General features: G+C 44.6%; 1 protein-coding gene across 2 annotated transcripts in view; it reads left to right on the top strand.

Moving 5' to 3' along the window:
* The window catches only part of MLLT3 (MLLT3 super elongation complex subunit), a 138,320-nt gene that overhangs the window by 63,130 nt on the left and 56,824 nt on the right, over nucleotides 1–18,366 (top strand). For both annotated transcript variants that reach the window (XM_033086097.1, XM_033086098.1), the window contains 2 exons: nucleotides 761–843; nucleotides 6,361–6,504. In XM_033086097.1, coding sequence (XP_032941988.1) covers nucleotides 761–843; nucleotides 6,361–6,504 — 227 coding nt within the window. The remainder of the gene's footprint in view (nucleotides 1–760; nucleotides 844–6,360; nucleotides 6,505–18,366) is intronic.

The raw sequence follows: 18,366 nt of genomic DNA, 5'->3' as shown, positions 1-18,366 counted from the left end.
ATTTTACCAATCTACAGTAGAGAAACCTTCACTGAGATGGTAGTGTCGTAGACATGATTTGTCATATATAGCAATGCAGCATTTGTAAGCATCTGAGTTGATGCTGCAGTTAGATGCATGGGTTCTTAAGCTTAGCCTCCCCTTCGGCTGATGTGTTACATGGACTTTAATGCTGTAATGAGATTACCATGAAATCATACAGGAGAAGGGCCTGTTTGGCATCTGTTCCAAGTTCTGTAACAACCTGCTTTTTGTCACTGTCTGGAGTTGACAACTAGCACCACTTTCTTTGTAGATCTGCTATTCAGTACTGTGGGGATTCAATAAGAGGCTAAAAGCACTTGCATTAAACTGAGAACTTGAAGAAAAAGATGCTGTTATGGCTAATAATATGCACTGTATTGTTACAGAAGTCTGAATCCTGTAAGGAAAACCTGGATATTATTTAAACATAATACCATGGTTAACCTTCCTCATGTTCTTCACTGTATGATGGAGTGCTGTGTTGTGTCCCCCCCTTCCCCAATAATAGAGTTTTCAAATTTGAGATACAGATTTCCTATCCACAAAGTGGAGGTTTTATGCAGGCAGGAAAAGTTTGCCTGCAAAATTCAGGTTGAGTTGTGCACAGATGCATCCTACTGTGTGTGCAGTTTTTTAACAGTGCCACATACAACTATTGACATAGACTTACTCATATGGTTTGCTTGTGAAGGTCAGAGGTTTTTTTTTGTTGAATACAGTTTTTTCTCTGTTTTAGTGTGCAAGGACCCACCCTACAAAGTTGAAGAATCTGGATATGCTGGTTTCATTTTACCAATTGAGGTTTACTTCAAAAACAAGGTATGGAATCTCATGCTTTTCATAAGAAAAAAAAATCATGTGGAAGTGAGATTTTTTTTTAAAGTTTAGTTTGTAAACTTGGTTAAGAATTGTATTTAAAGCTATCTTTATCAGTACTATTCCTCAACCCAGTATTAATGTAACATGTAGAAATGCATAATTGTATTTCACAGAATCACAGAATGGGTGAGTTTGGAAGAGACCACAGGAGTCATCTGGTTCAACATCCCTGCTCAAGCAGGGGCATCCCAGAGCACAAGGCTCAAGGTTGTGTCCAGACAGTTCTTGAGTATCCCTAAAGTCTCCACAGCCTCTCTTGGCAATCTGTTTTAGTGCTTGATCACTGCATGTTAAAGAATCTCTTCCTCATGTTCAGCTGGAACTTCTGTGTATCAGTTTGTGCCCATTGACTCTTGTCCTATTGCTTTGCATGACCAAACAGAGCCTGGATCCATCCACTGACACCCTCCCTTCAGATACTTGTAAACACTAAGGTTCCTCACAATTGCCTCTTCTCAAGGCTGATCAGGCCCAATTCTCTCATCTTTTCTTTCTACAAGAGATTCCCTTATCATTTTTGTTACCCTCTGCTGGACCATCTCCAACAGCTCTGTGTCTGTCTTGTCCTGAGGAGCCTGGAACTGGACACAGCACTCCAGAGCTGCCTCACCAGGGCTGAGTAGAGGGGCAGGACCCTGCATTTGCCCTGGCTGAATTTCAGACAGTTCCTCTCTGCCCATCTCCCCACCCTGCCAAGCCCTTCTGAAGGGCTGCACAGCCCTCTGGGCTATCAGCCACTGCTCCCAGCTCTGTGCCATCCATGAACCTGCTGAGGAGGCATCTGTCCCTTCATCCACATCACTGATGGAGAAGTTACGCAGTATTGCACCCAATAGTGACTCTTGGTGAACAGTTAACTCTGTGAAATTAAAATTGCCTTATTGAAAAAGTGTCATACAATTATTCAGAAAAATTACTAACCCTGCTAAAAAGTGGGCAGACTTTAACTAATGCTTAAAGACCCACTTAAACTTGAGAAAAGGACACCAGTCTTGGTTATGTTGATTGCGCAATGAACTCATTCTATTTTAGCATTGCAAATCTTATAATTGTTCAGATTTTGATCTTTGAAAACACTCTTTTTTTAAAAGTCTTACATCTTTGGCTGTTAAAAAGCATTCTTGTAGACTGCATGTGAGCACTCATTATCTTGAACATTACCAGGCTCAAACCAAATTCAGTGCCATTCTACAAAACTTACTGTGATACATTGAAATCTAAGTAATTGGTGCACTTATTGTGAGTCTCTGAAATAGCAAATACAGACGTTTTCTTTAATTTCTTTAATGAGGTCTGCATTACTAATAACTATTTCAGATGACAAGAACTGGATTTGTGTAAAATTAAAGAGCAAAATCTTGCAAAGTTTAATGTACAGTAATTTCACGAATACAAGCCGCAGCAATTTGACAAAAATTTTGGTGGAAACCCGGAAGTGCGGCTAATAGTCGGGTGCGGCTAATATATTAATAATTTTCTGACATTTACAACCCCAGACGTGCCAGCCAGAGTGCAGAGCCAAGCACCGGCCAGTAAAAGCCGGCATTTCGCGATTGTTACGGTGTTACCGTGTTGCCCTGGCTCCCTGCAGGCAGCACGGGGGGCGGGGAGAGAGGCGGGAGAGCTCTCTTTCCTCCTCTGCCGCAGCCCAGGGGAGGAGGGGGGGGGGGGGGGCGCCGCCATTGCCGCGGCCCCGGGGAGGACGCGGGGGGGCCGCACCGCCATTGCCGCGGCTCGGGGAGGACGCGGGGGGGGCCGCGCCGCCATTGCCGCGACCCGGGGAGCCGACGGGGAGGGGCGCCGCCATTGCCGCGGCTCGGGGGGGCCACGCCGCCATTGCCGCGGCCCGGGAGCCGACGGGAGCCCTGCGCAGCCATTGCCGCGGCCCGGGGAGGGGGGGGGAAGTGCGCGCCGCCATTGTCGCGGCTCGGGGAGCCGACGGGAGCCCCGCACAGCCATTGCCGCGGCTCGGGGAGGAGGTGGGGTGCTTTGTCCGCGCCCGCCGCCGGCGCCACGGGCGCGGGAAAGCTCCGTCCCCGCCCGCCGCCGCTGCCGTAGGAGCGGGGGAAGCTCCGTCCCTGCCTGCCACCGCGGGGCAGCGCCGACCCGGGGTGACCGAGCCCAGGGGCAGCGGCGGCCGGCCCCGAGCGGCAGCACCGGGCTGGGCCACCTGGCCCCGTCAGCGGCCCCTAGCGGGCCGAGCCTGCACAGCCTTAACTCAGCCAGTAAACCCCGCCCTGCCGCGGTTCTGTTACTAATTGCACGCGGGTCCTTGCTGCGAACGACAGAGCGGCTTATATTCGTGTGCGGCTTATCTATGGACAAAAACCGAAATATTTGCCAACACCCAGAGATGCGTCTTATACTCAGTGCGGCTTGTATTCGTGAATTTACTGTACACTGCCTTAATATCCAGAATTATTCAGGTTCCCTTTATATGTCATGTGCCTTGGTGGAGCTGTTATGGTACTTAATGTGATTCAAAGATACCTGTATGTTTATTTCATATTATCAAAATGTAGTTTGAAATTATTAAATTAATCAAGTCAACATTATATCTTTAATGTATTGAATGCTTGGTAAAAGACTAAAACAAAGAAAATAGAAATGCATTATAAAATACTTTTTCTGGAACCTTGATCACTTAAAATTTCTTCTGGGGTTAGCTATGTGTGCCTCCAAGTGTGTATTCCAGTATTCTTTTTATCTTTCACAGAAAGCCCCATTAAGGTGTGAGGTATGGGGTAATTCTGTTCAGGCACCTTCGAAGTTGTGTGTTTTGAATAGGTAATTCTGACATGTTCCCTGTATCAATCTGTGAAGAACAGGTCTTGATTTATCCTGTTTGCTGTTGGAAATGAAACTCAACTGTGTCAGTGAGGTGATTGGACTTTTTGGTATGTTTTGTTGCCCTGTTTCTGTTAGGGAGGCTGTTTTGATTCTTTTTTGGAAATCTAATGAAAAGCAGCCCAGTCTCATCTGTTAAATGCTCATCCCACAGACAAAGTAGAAGACAGTGAGTCAATCATTGAGCATCTCTACAGAAAGCTTCCTGCCGAACATTTCTCTTTTTGTTTTCCACTCAGACTTGTGGCTGCTTTTTCTCTCTGTGGAGACTGCAAGTCTCTGGTGTTCCGCAGCAGAAGCTGTGGCTTAGACTGAGATCAGGAGGGCAGCAGTGATTACAGCTTGCCTTACCCTCAAGCAATGTGTGGAATTAGGAAGTTTGCAAACGTCCCTCACCCCTTTTTGCTGTCATGTAATACAACAAGCAGCAGTTGGACTGTGAGTCAGTCTGGCACACAGCTGCAGGAGCATGCACTTCCCCTGGGGTGGATGCAGTACAAAGGAAGAGCGGCACAAAATTTGGGCTGGCAAATTACTACCTTCTCCTGGATCAGCTGCTCTTTCCCCTGTAATGCAGTTCACAGGCATTCCAATACAGAAAAAGAGGAGATAGAGAGAAGGAGGAAGAGGAGACATGCCGTCACCATTTATTAAAGGTAGACAGCTGTTGAATTTCTGTTTCAGAAAATACTCTCATGGATAGAGAAAGGAGGGGTACAAAAAACCACCTGGGCCACAGAGGTTTAAAGGGTTCCCATTCCCAGGACTAAACAGAAATTGGTGGAAAATTTAATAGGTATTTCTATTTATGACAGGAAAATACTCCAAGCTATAAAGAGTTACAGAAATTACAACCAATCCCTGCTCCCAAATTCAGCAAGAGCAGGTTATGGCTGTTAGTGAGACAAAATCCTTAAAAATGCTTCAAGGTCTAAGACTCCTACTCTGGAAAATGCAGTTCTTTAGGATAACACTCATAAACTGCAGCACATTCTATCTCCCCTGTTGTGAAATAATGGCAGTACAGTGGTAATGATGGTCTTTAGTGCAGTAATTCTGCTTTTTGTCACTGATTACGTTAATCTGATTTTCCACAAAATTGTTTGAAGACTACCATCTATGAATTATTGCAACTTGGCTTTTATGGCAAAGCTGCTGGTACCAATGCGCTGCCTATAGCAACATTGCAGTTTTCTAAGCAGATCAGGACATAAATTACTTCAATTTTTTTCTGCATGAAATCATGTTAGTATTTTTAACAACAAGAAATATCATCCATGTTTGCCTTTGAAAATGATGTCATTTATTTCCATGAACTGTGACAGAACTGTGAAAATAGTTCATCTAGGGGAACTTCTTTCTTTAGTCTTCAGAAACAGACAACTTTAGGTCTTCTTTGGTTGTTTCTGCTCCAAGTCTAGAGATGAGACAGATTAGGATGTCCCTTGGCTGTGTTTGGAACCTCTGATTTAACTTTTAGAATAACTGAGATTTCTGTGCTTTCTGTTCTTCTCATACTTGGAAGACTGATTCAAAATTCAGCATGGTTAATGTGAATTTCTGAAGCATCTGTCACCAAACAGAACATGTATTTTGATTTCATGCAGTGTTGGATATGTGCTAAGGTTTTGCTGTATCTCTTCCTTCTCTCATGATTCCCTTTTTACTGAAACTTTTTTTCAAGTTGACTTTTTATTTCTGTTCTTTCCTAAGTCTTGATTTGATGTCTTCCATTGCACATCAGGACCTTTGGAGGAAGGGCTACTTGATAGCATCTTAAAACTCTTAATGCGTACAACTTCTAGAAGGGACTGTGTAAATGTGTAACACAAAATGGACTTAGTTTGTAATACCAGATAGGAGATACTGAAGTCTGTTACATGCAACCAGTGTCCTTGTTCAGCTGAGGCTTTCTCAGGCGCTGGTAATTTCTCCTGATATAAATTTGCCTTTTCTGTTTTTTCTCATTCTGTATTGGTACAGGGAACATTCAGTTTCATTTTTTCACTACTGTGGCAGAGAATTTTAATTGCTTGAAAGTTTAGGTGAAACATTTGAAATCTATCTGACCACACTTGTTGAAGACAATAAAATTTCTTTAAGAAATGAGCAAACCCCTTAAGTAGGAGATCAAATACAGTTGGCTGCAGCAGTTTCATATTTCTCCCTTTATATAACTTGTGAAGAAGTCAATTGTTTGGCTACAGTGGAGAAAACTGTATTTAAAACTGACTACACTGTGTTGAGTACTCTCTAGGGCTCAGAAATGTGATTGTGTTTTTTGACTGAGTTATTTTGTGTCAGCTGAATCATGATACTTGCCTATGTGCCTATTTGTAGCCTGGGCCAAACACGACTTAGTGGTGTCAAGTGGGAATTGTTAGGATTTCGTGAAATTCATTCATTTTACCTTGTGTTATCATGGGCTGATAGGAGCTTCTCTGATTTACTGTAGCTCAGCTGACACTTGGTAAATTCCGTGTGCATCTGAGAACACAAAGGATGGTTTAAAATTATGTAATGTTAATTGACAGTCTTTATGTAACCTTTGTTTTCGACTTAGTTAGTTTTGGTGCTAGATGTTTCTATCTGGTTATTTTCAACCCTCAGGAAGAACCTAAGAAAGTTCGATTTGACTATGACTTATTCCTGCACCTTGAAGGCCACCCACCTGTAAATCACCTCCGCTGTGAAAAGCTCACATTCAACAACCCGACGGAGGAATTCAGAAGAAAACTGCTAAAGGCAGGAGGGGTGAGTCCTGCACCCGTGTCAAAAGCCATCACAATAAAGATATTGCTGCTTGTTGCTGGTGCATGATTAGTATAATGAGAAAGATTGACCTAACAGTGAAACTAAGTAAAGTGTTTTTGTGATAAACTTCATGCAGGAGCTTGGTGGGTGTCAGTAAGTGGAATGGGTGAACAAATGAGCATGTGCATTCCTTAAATACATGATACTTTGATGGAAGTAATAAGAAAATTAAATGTTTTTCATTGAGAGAGAAATGGTTCCGTATTAAGCAGAATAAATTCAGTAGTTATAAGGTAGAACAAGTCAAAACTCTAACTGTAAACAAACCTACTTAAATCTATGTAGTATGTTGCACAGTCTGAATCAGAAAAATGTACTGACTTCTTTATGTGTTGCCGGAATTAAGTGATGTGACAAAACCAAAAGGAAGTTTTACCATTTGGAGAGATGAGAGGGCCCAAAAGGCCAAACCTTTAGGTTTACACTTTGTCTGTTAGTGGAAACTGTTCTGCTGTGTTTCACACAATGACAGCATAATTCATTCTGTTCAGGACTATCAGAGGCTGGGGTGTGAGGTCTGCTCAGGACTTGACCCCTCCTTGCTGGGATGCGAAACTCTCCGTGGGCTTGTCTCCACTGCTGGACCGTCTTCATGGGCCTGAGCCTCTCAGGCTGGGCTGCTACCTGTTGCGTCCTTCCACACACCTCTGTGAAGAGCCTGTGTCTCCCTTATTCGCTCTCGTCAGTGCTGTGCTGATGGGGGGGGGATGGAGGAGCTGTTGGATGTCCCTGAAGCCATCCCTGCTTCGACCTGAGCCAGCCCTAGGCCTGTAGCTGCTTCTCGCAGTGTTCAGCCCCACGGTCTCGCCTCCTACCGTTTTGTTGGTGGTGTTTGGGTTAGAGAGCCAAACTAGACAGTATGTAGATGGGGTCTGACAAAAACCAAGCAGAGGATCTAGTTGTGACCCTCTCCTGGCTCCCAGGGCAGTGACTGCCTCACAAGAATTGGACACTCGTAGCCATTGTTGCTGCCTGGGCCCTGGCTCAGCTCGCAGCCCTCCCGTGCCCAGCCATGCTCTGGAGCTGTTTTACAGCCCTGGCCTCCTGGCTGCAGGGCTCTACACTGTTGGGGCAGTTCTTGGTGTTTGGCATTTGCCCTCGTTTTACTTCATGAGGCTGCTGTTAACCCATTCTTCCAGACTGCCTGTGTCCCTCCTGTAAGCCGTGCTTGCTCTGAAGTGTCACGTGCTTCATGTCCCAATTGACTGTTATTTACAGACTGCATGAGTGTATTTTGCCTCCTTTATCAAGTCACTGATAGAGATGTTAAGAAAACCTTCATGCTGTGAAATTTTAAATGTTAATGCCGGTTTCTGTGTTTATTTTGAAACAGGCATAACGAAAGTGGGTAACCTTTTTAGGTACCTTTAGATAACAGTAGGTTCTGGGCTGGCGATAAGAGGGAGCTAGTGTGAGAATCTTCAGTCTGCTGAAGAGAATCTTTGAAAACAAAACAAAACTGAGAAGTAGCATGTGTACACCAGCATGTATCCTGGTGTTGAAAAGCCTATTACACTTTATGAAATACTGGAAACAGGCTTTTTTTAACTATGTAGAAGGCCTGAAAAGCTGACTTTCCCTTTCCAGTGTGTGAATTCAGTCTGTTGTCTGTTCAGACAGAGCATTAACTAATTTGTAACTTTCATGCTTTACACTGAGAAAAGCACTAACAGGATAATAAAGTATGAGATGGGTTTTACAATTACAAGTAAGCCAAAACAATTAGTACTTCTAGATTATGGCTATGTTAAAGAAAAAAATAATGGTAATAGGTTGCTGAATTTTATTAGGCAAGGAGTCTGGCAAAATGAAGCTCATGTGCCTCAAAATGAATGAGATACCATATTAGTGTAAAGCACTAACATGGTGGGCTTTTGCTTATATGCTTTTAAATAATGATTAAAATTGCTTGATTTCTATGCACCTTGAAACCCAGATCTGATTCATTTTCCTCCAGTTTTACATGGGCTAATGTGAAGTACAAAACATGGTAATTTCTCAGTTGCATAAACATATGCATATTACAAATAGTATGTTGTTCTGGAGGGAGAAGTGTAGGCTCACCTGGTACCTGTATGCTTCCATATTCAGTGTAGTCTTGCCTCTGTGTTTGTCTTTTGCTGCAGATTCCTTGAAATCTCTTTTGGATGCTCCTAACCCCTTTCTGTCACAGATATATCTTGTGGCCTCCGAAATGTGAACTAGTTAAGGTTATTTGCTACAGCCACTGTTTTCCTGTCCTTCAGGCTAAGAAAGTTTTGTTAACCTTCTCCATCCTTGATGTCCAGTAAGGTCTGACTGGCTATCCTGTAGCTCACTGAGAGAGTAAGAACACTGGGATGTCACAAGTGATTACAAAGTCAGAACTCAACTGCAGTGCAGTTTTGCAGTACAACTTTGGCTGCTTTAGTTAGCCAAACAGGACATTCAGGGTGGTACCAATCATGTAGATTAGCTCTGTGGAATATTTGTATCTTAGCATTTTATATTACATATTTGATATCATCAGAACTGAAGCATAAATATGCAGTCTTTATTACTGGTTATTAACATTAAGTTCGTCAACTTGCTGATTTTTTTTCCAAGAGGCAGTTAGATTTTCAGACCTTAAAAGAAGGATTTGATTTGGCTTCAGAGATTCTCTAATAAAAAAATAGATGGAAAACAAATAGAAACCTTTGTTTCTGTCGTAAGCTATATCCAATTGGCAAAGTTTTCTACCTTCAGAAATATGTTTTCTACACTGAACTTCCTGCAGCCCCTTGCAAAGATTTAGTTACGCTCAAATCCGTCTCTACCATTCACCTATTTTCAGTTGGCTTATTCTTGTAATTAAAAAAAAAAAAGGAATGTTTGCAGAAGTACAGTAATTTCACGAATACAAGCCGCACCAATTTGACTAAGATTTTGCTCCTAAACCGGAAATGCGGCTAATACTCAGGAGCGGCTAATATGTGAATAATTTTCTGACATTTACAACCTGAGAAGTGCCAGCCAGAGTGCCCAGCCGAGCTGCTGCAAAGTCGGCATTTTGCGATTGTTACAAATTGCTACTCTGTTGCACCGCGGGTGGAGCCTGGCTGCCTGCAGACAGCACGGGGGGCAGGGAGAGAGGCGGGAGAGCTCCTTCCTTCCCTCCTCTACCACTGCCTGGGGGAGAGACGGGGGGGCCCTGCGCCGCCATTGCCACGGCTCGGGGAGGAGAGGGGGGACCCGGGCCGCCCCTGCCGCGGCTCTGGGAGGCGGTGGGGGACCCGGGCCGCCCCTGCCGCGGCTCTGGGAGGCGGTGGGGGACCCGGGCCACCCCTACCGTGGCTCTGGGAGGCGGCCGGGGACCCGGTCCGCCACTGCCGCGGCTCGGGGGGGGCTCCATCCCTGCCTGCCACCACAGGGCAGCACTGGGCCGTGGTGACCGAGCCCAGTGGCAGCGGCGGCTGGCCCCCAGTGGCCCCGCCAAGCGGCAGCGCCGGGCTGGGCTACCTGGCCTCGTCAGCAACCCCTAGCGGGCTGAGCCTGCACAGCCTTAGCTGAGCCAGTAAACCCCGCCCTGCCACCGTTCTGTTACTATTTGGCAACTTTGTTGCACGCGGGTCCTCGCTGTAAATGACAGAGCGGCTTATAATCAGGTGCGGCTTATTTATGGGCAAAAAGCGAAGTATTTGCCAACACCCAGAAATGCGGCTTATACTCAGTGCGGCTTGTATTCGTGAATTTACTGTAATAAAATATTTTCAAGAGGACACTGGACAAATTCAACCAAACCATACATGTAGGTTCTATACCTTTGTGTTTATATGTAGATATATATATATGTATGTATATACATATATACACACACATGCATATATAGTCACGTTCTGAATGGCATTTCTTTTACAAAAGCTTGCTGTGGGAATGATGTCACTGAGAATTTTCTGTACTATTTATTCTGTACTATTTACTCAGACTAGTACCTCATTGTTTGTAGCTACCAGGTGTACATGTATACCCATGTGAATTAAGCAACCTGTTGCTTGAAATCCCCAAGGCTACCCTGGATACAGGTGGTGACTTTTAGTTGTTTTGTGTCTTACTAAGCAAGTCATCAAGCCACTGGAAGTGAAAGAACTGTATACCTGCAGTCTCCTACACAGCTCATCCTCTAGGCACAGCATGAAATTATGCTTGAGTAGGTACAATAGGATTGAAATTTTGATTGTGTAAACACCCGTAACTGTTGACCCTTATGTGGTCATTGCTTCCTAGATTTTTCAGTTACCTTTTGTGATCGGTTTCAGTCTTAAAATATGAGAGACCCTGAAGAAAAAGAGGTGGCACTGTGATTGCTGCATATGGATGTCAGAAGAAAATTGACACTGGGAAATTATAATGACTAAGAAAAGCCTTCAAATTTGAAGTAGATTTTGAATTTGAATCCCACAGAAAACACAAAGAGAATCTGATTCCATTTATTCATTTTATATTGTCAGTAGCACTGGTTCTATTGCTTCTTTAGCTTGCATGTTTTTTAATTGAAAGAAAAAGTTGAACATGACACCTAGTATATTTAGTGAGTGAGTAAAAAGAAATAATTTTGAAGATGCTGAACAACAACTGTCTAACATCATAGAATTAAACTTTGCCCCTAAAAAAATGATTTGCTCAGACATCACTTGTTTGAATATGATGTTATAAATAACTTAATTTCAATTCTTGCAGGAAAAAGTAGTGAAAACATTTTCAGTCTATGTTAAGATAGTAACTTGATACAGCCCTCTCTCTCATAGCTGCAAATACATAAATGAAAATGTTTGTGTGGCTTTGGAAGTTTAGTTGGAAGTTATACATTTCCGCCTTTTTGGCAGGAGACTCAAAATTAATTGTTTAATCCAGGAGTATATATACAAAACTTAATAGCTGACTTTTCTTTCCTAAAAGGAAAAGCCTTTTCTCTGCCCCTTAGAGAGCAGTTAATACTGTAAGCAAAAATATTAGAATTTACTACTTTATTGCAAATGCAAAGGGCTGATAATGGTTTGAAGTGTCATGTTTAGAGGATGCAAAAAATAAGTCCCTTTTAGAGTAGTAATGATTCTATTTAGCAACAGATGAGTCCTTTATTATTGCTCTTTGTAAAATTCATTAGGAAATACAACAGCGCTGCCTCTGTAACAAGACAGTTCTTTTCTTAAAGACAGTTAATCTGTTAGTGAGTCAGAGAGACGAAGAATTATCCTGAGAGGGATGCAATTTTTAGAGAAAATTATCAAGGTAAAAATGTAGGTTTTGCCAAAACCCAATACATTCTGTTGTTTGAGGGGTTTTCTATATGTTTGTGATATAATTTTTTAACAGTTGAGAAATGTCTTTTCAGTCAGTTGAGATAACTGCATAGTGCCAGTTTTAAAACCTATGTTCATAATCCATGTAATGAGGATGAAATTGTGGGGATTTCCCCCTTTTCTCCATCCTCCCTATTTCCTGGCAAATTCCTCTGTGTCAGTTGGAATAGTTGGCTTCTACCCAGAACCAACCTTATGTGTAATGCTGCTCTTGTGCTTTTCATATTTAAGTACAGTAGTTTCACGAATACAAGCCGCACGGATTATAAGCCGCACCCCCGGTGCCTCGACAATGTTGCTGTCTTTGTCAATAGATAAGCCGCACCCCGAATATTAGCCGCACTTTCGTTCGTAGCGAGAATCCGTGCGCAGCTTTCACAAATTGGCCAATTAGTAACAGGATCGCGGCATAGCAGGCTTTACTGGCTCGGGGCGGGGCCAGGAAGGCTCGGCCCGCTCATGGTGGCCGACGGGGCCGGGTGGCCCAGCTCAGCGCCACGGCTCAGCGGGGCTGGCCGGGTGGTACTGCCGCCGCCGCTGGGCTCGCTGGCCCCCCTCTCCCGTCAGCACCGCCCTGCTGCCGCGTTCGCTAGCCCCGCCACCGGGCTCGCCAGCCGCGGCGCGCCGCGTTCCCTAGCCCCGCCGCCGGGCTCGCCGGCCGCGGCGCGCCGCGTTCCCTAGCCCCGCCGCCGGGCTCGCCGGCCGCGGCGCGCCGCGTTCCCTAGCCCCGCCGCCGGGCTCGCTGGCCGCCCCCTCCCGTCTGCACCACCGCCGCGTTTCCTCGCCCTGGCCGGCACTGCAGGCCCCCGCACCGCCAGGCTCCCCCACGCTGCTGGCCCCGATTCTGCTGGGCTTCCCCCGCTGCCAGGCAGCCCCACCCGTCGGCCTTCCTGCTTCTGCCATGCTCCCCTGCACTGCTAGCCCCAGTTCTCCCGGGCTCCCCCGCCCTGCTGGCTCAGGCTCTGCCGCCCCCCCTGCCCCGCCCTGCTGGCTCAGGCTCTGCCGCCCGCCCCCCACACTGCTGGCCCCGCCTCTGCCAGGCTTTCCCACCTCTGCCGGGGCCGGCCGGGCTCCAGCTTGGCTTGGGGCTGCCGCGGGCTCTCACTTCCGTGTTGGCAGCTTTTAGAATTTTGTTAATGTATTAGCCGCCCCGGAATATTGGCCACACTTCCGGGTTTCCACCAAAATTTTGGTCAAATTGGTGCGGCTTGTATTCGTGAAATTACTGTAATTGAATTTTCTTGAATTACATATTACTTTATTTTCAAGCAAATAACTTATATATTTTTTTAATATTGGTTTAAGTATAAATTATAATTGTTCAGTATGACTGTATTTTTTAGCTAATGATTTGTATTTTGGAACTTCAGCCTTAATGGGACTTGTATTACTGCTAGGTTTTTCTAAGCAATGTGTTATCCTCTGGAATTTTGAAATATAGGTCTGCATACCCATGTTCAGTATCTCAAACTGGAGTCCATACTGATTTTTAATCATAATGACTTTAGCTATTAGTGTTACTGTCATTTAAAATCATTACTACTTTCCCCTACTACTTCAGATGTACAGTCATTTCATGACTTTAAGGTGCACCCTTTTGACTAAAATTTTGGTCCGAACCTGGAAGTGCACCTTATAGTCCCAGTGCGCCTTATATAATGTACAAAGTTGTGAAATTTGCCAACCTGGAAGTGTGAGCCGTGAGCTGAGCTGCGAGGGGGGGTGGCGCCGCAGGAGCGCCAAGCTGCGAGGGGAGGGAGGGAGTGGCTGGCCGCAGGCAGCCCCCAGCCAGCAGGAACCGCATGGGGTGGGTGGGACTGGGCTGCCCCCAGCCAGCAGGAACCGCACCGGGAGGGAGGGAGCGGGCAGCCCTGAGCCACCGCAAGCCACGGGCAGCCCTGAGCTGCCCTGAACCCCCGCGAGCTGTGGCGGCCCTGAGCCACCCTTAACCACAGCAACCCCGAGGTGTGAGCCGTGGCCGCCCCGAACCATGGCAGCCTCGAGCCGCAGCTACCCCGAGCCCCGCCTCGCCAGCCAGGGGCAGGCGGGAGTGCCGGGCCCCGCGCATGGGGAGGGCACTTGGGACTGCGTTTAAAGGCTACACCAATCTGTGAAAAATGTTCACAAATTGAGCACCTGCCAGTAAACTCCACAATCGTGGGATTCCGTTACTAATTCATTACTTTGTTGCGCGTGGCACGGATCTTTGCCACAAAAAAACCTGCGCCTTATAATCCAGTGCGCCGTATATAATGTACAAAGTTACGAAATTTGCTGACTCCCAGGGGTGCGCCTTATAATCCGGTGTGCCTTATAGTCATGAAATTACTGTGCTTTTTAACATTGAAAGAAGTGATGTGTAGCAACTTGTTCATCATTGTAAAATGACACAGGGTGTGGCAGCCTAGAACCACACAAAGAGTTCAGTTGTCTGCTACTGATGCATGATGAGTATGATTCATTATGAGTGCTGCTGAAATGTTGTAGTAATGGTTAATTTTCCCCAGAATTCTAATAGGTAACTTGTAGCTTTTACTGAAAGTGCTGTTGGAATTTTTCTTGCAGCATACTGCTTTTAAAGCCCACTGCCTGTTCTGAATATGCTGTACATGTTCTTTGATGAGCAGCTCAGTAAATGAAACTGCAACAGGTAGCTTGGTGTGGATCTGATTATTGCAGCTTTATTGATGGCCTCCTTTTGTTCAGGAAAGCGAAAAACTAGGAGACACTGGCTCATTCACCTGCAGGAGCTCTGATGTGGATTAATAATGAAATTGTGTTGGTCTGGGCCTGTGAGCTAATGCAGTTCCTGACTCTGTAGATATGTATGTGGGGTGGTAGATCTGTGATCCGTATGCATTGGAGTCAGCACGATCATAAAATAGTTTGTGTTGGAAGGAACCTTTACAGTTTATCTAGTGGGCAGGGACATCAACTAGATCATGCTGCTCAGAGCCCTATCCACCTGACCTTCAGGGTTCCCAGGGATGGGGTATCCACCACCTCTCAGTGCAATGTGTTCCAGTGGTTCACCACCCTCTTTGTAAAAAATTCCATTGTTATAGCTTGTCTAAATTTACCCTATTTAAGTTTCAAGCTACTATCCTTTGTCCTATTGCTACAGGCCCTGCTAAATGTCACCCTCCAGTTCTCATGTTGCCCTTCTTTAGGTACTGAAAGGCTGCTATAATTTCTCCCCAGAACTTCTCCAGGCTGAACAGCTCCAACTATTTCAGTCTGTCCTCTGAGGAAGCGTACTTCATTCCTATCTAACCATGCTGGTGTCCCTCCTCTGGACTTGCTCCATCAGTTCCATGTCCTCTCCAGGGCTGGATGCAACACTGCAGGTGGGGTCTCGCAGAGCAGAGGGGCAGAATCCCCTCCCTCTCCTGCTGCCCACGCTGTTTCGGATGTAGCCCAGGACATGTTTGGCTTTCTGGGCTGTGAGTGCTCATTTCTGGGACATGTCCTCTCATCCACCAGCACCCTCAAGTCCTTCTCCCCAGGGCTGCTCTCCATCTGTTCATCCCACAGCCTGGATTTGTACTAGAGGTTGCCCTGACCCAGGTGCAGCACCTTACAGTTTTGTGCATTTGTAGAAATGGACAATAAAAGAAGACCAGCTTTTCATGGAACATTTTAAGATTGTTCCACATTCCTCATGTTATAAGGATGTGAAAAGCAAGGGTTCAAGGGTTTTCTTTGAAAGTGACTTGTTCTTGTTGGGTACACAGGTACTCCAAGTTTTCAAGTGTGTATTGTTAGATAAATGTTATTTTCAAAATGTCAGTTTTTTCTTTTTTGTAAGGAGACTTCAGAAGCAATTATTAGTAGGTTAATACAACCTATTGTAATTCACAAGGTACTGCAATTTTCCCCAAATTGCTGGAAGTGGAATAGTGGAGGAGGGTTCCTGATTGTATTATGGTAATTGGCAGTGCGCTGATTCTTTTTTCAGAAGTTCATGGAACTGCTTAAATTAAATGCATGGCAGTTTTTCTTTCCATACCATTCAGTTGTCTTGAGTAGCAGATTGGAATGTCCTTAGAAATACCCTGAGAGAAATTTTGTACAAGGGCAGGTATTGTTAGGATAAGGAAGAATGGCTTCAAACTGAAAGAGAGTAAGTTTAGATATAAGAAAGAAATTATCTACTGTGGGAGTGGGAGGCACTGGATCAAGTTGCACAGAGAAGTTGTGGATAGCCCATTCCTTGGAGTTTGGATGGCAGTTTGAGCAACCTGATGTAGTGAAATGTGTCCTTGCCCACAGCAGGGGAATGTAATGTCCCTTCCAACCCAAACCATTCTTTGGTTCTAAGATTACAGCAGCTCAGATATTATGGAGCCTGCTTACTTCAGGTTGATTATTCCTTACCGATAACGTGAATATCCTCTACGCACTATTTTTGGGAAGACAGTAGGTTTTCCTTTGCCCTTGCAAAGTTGTTTTTCCTTTAAAGCAGCTGGTAGACAAAGGTTTTAAATACAAGCTCAACAGCTGAGGGCTAGTGAAGTGAGTTTTTTGGTGAAGTAGAGGCAAGATAACACTACCAGCAGAGCAGTTAGATTATGTGAGAGGGATCAGCAGCTCCCCCTCGAAGGTAGTTGTGGGCTGCAGTGGAGTCATTCCTCAACCTTCTGTTTTCTCTAAGCTGAACAAGTCAAGTGATGTCAAGTGCCTTTCACCCCACTGGTTGCCCTCCTTTGTACACACTCTGGTAGTCTGATGATGTCCTTCCTGTGCTGAGGTGCCACAGTTGCACACAGGACTCAAACTGAGGCCACATCAGTGCAAAGTAGAGTGGGACAATTACCTCCCTTGACGTATTTCTCCATACAGCCTATTCTGCTGTTCCTGTATTATTTGTGCCCTGGTATTAAACTGTGAAACTAACTGTTCTCCCTTGGCCATCTTTTAGTGCCTATCCAGTAGCAGGTATCCTAATGCATGCTTTTAAAAAACACTTAAAATAATTTTGAACAAGTCCAGCTATTACCCTGCTTTTACACATTGTATTACTGCCACCATTTGCTCCATGAAAGACAAGATTTGAGATTAACTAGATCTCTGTTGTGTTAAATACAGTCATGAAAAATCTTTGAGGGAGCAGCAAAACTGTAACTAGAACTTCATTTCTGCATATTGGTGAATTCTGAGTGTGGTTATATGGCTGTTTAAAACTGACTTGTTAAAACACTGCTGTTGTCTCACCTTGCTTCATTGACACCAGTCAATGTCTTACTCCACCAGTCTGGCTGATCCCACTTAGCTGTTGACTTTGAAAGAGATTGAGAAGAAGAGTTGGTCACATTCCTAAGTTTTGTCACTAGAGTGATTAATTGTGGGTGCAGAAAAGTACCAGCTGCAGGTGTCCTTGACTGCCTGGCTCAAGGACAGGCTGCAGCCACATCCCTCTTGAGCTGTGTCTCCAGGCAGCTGTAAGACAGCAGGAAATGTGCAATGCACGAAGGAGGAAAAATGTAAAAAAAAGAGTCCGTATAAGCTGTGCTGCGAAGTTATTGCCATGCTATTAGTGAGCTTGCATTCTTGCTGCAATGGTAGTGTCTTGCTGCTCATTCCTACCTTTTCCATCTTTGGTATAGCCTTGGTTTAATAGAGGCATAGATGTGCTCACAATCAAGCACTGTCTGTTGCCAATTTGGTAGAAGCAATGCAAAAATAGGGACTTACTCTGAAAGCTGGTGGAAGTGCATCTGCCAGCCTGTGATTCTGTGTTTGACTGTGTGGGCACAAAGGGCAGCTACCCACTGCAGAAATTGCTGTAATTCTGTCAGCTGAGGTCTTACAGCTGGTAAACTTAAACTGGATGTATAGTTGTCACTTTCCTATATTTAGCCAAAATAGAAATGCATATTAATTCTAAAAAATGTTGGTAATATAGGTGCTTTCTGCATAGAATGATCTTGACAAAGAAAACAAACATACTGGATGTTACTTAGTGCTGATATTAGCTTAAATGAGGAGCATATACTTCTGTCAGAGATCTCTTTGGAAGAGAAATGTGTGGTTTTTATCATAGGGGTAAAAGAGTGAATTTTGCATGAGACTTTTTGGTCTCTTGTCATGTTTTTGTCAGCTTTAAAGATGATACAGTCTGTAGTCCGTTAATCACATTAAAATTTTGAACTTACAATTGCCACTGCAGGATTCAATACACTGAAATTTTTAGAGTTCGTGGTTTGGTATGTCCAGATTTTGGTTTCTAAAACCACTACAGGATTTATTTTCTCCTATGTGTCACTAGATGTGCCAAATCAGACCTCACACGGTATTAATGCTGTTCATTCCGTCTCTCTAAATCTTTCTGTAGATTATCATCCCAAACAGCCTGTGATATGGAGACTGTTAGTGGTCCAAATACTTGCCAGAAACTGAGATATCATAGAAATCCATACACTTTTAAAAAAATGTCACCTTTCTAAGAATGCCTGTGTACAATCATGTATATATGAATATT

Source organism: Catharus ustulatus, chromosome Z (assembly GCF_009819885.2).
Source record: "Catharus ustulatus isolate bCatUst1 chromosome Z, bCatUst1.pri.v2, whole genome shotgun sequence".
Taxonomy (NCBI): Eukaryota; Metazoa; Chordata; class Aves; order Passeriformes; family Turdidae; genus Catharus; species Catharus ustulatus.
The sequence above is the reverse complement of the archived record's forward strand: the minus strand, read 5'-3'. Positions and strand labels throughout refer to the sequence as shown.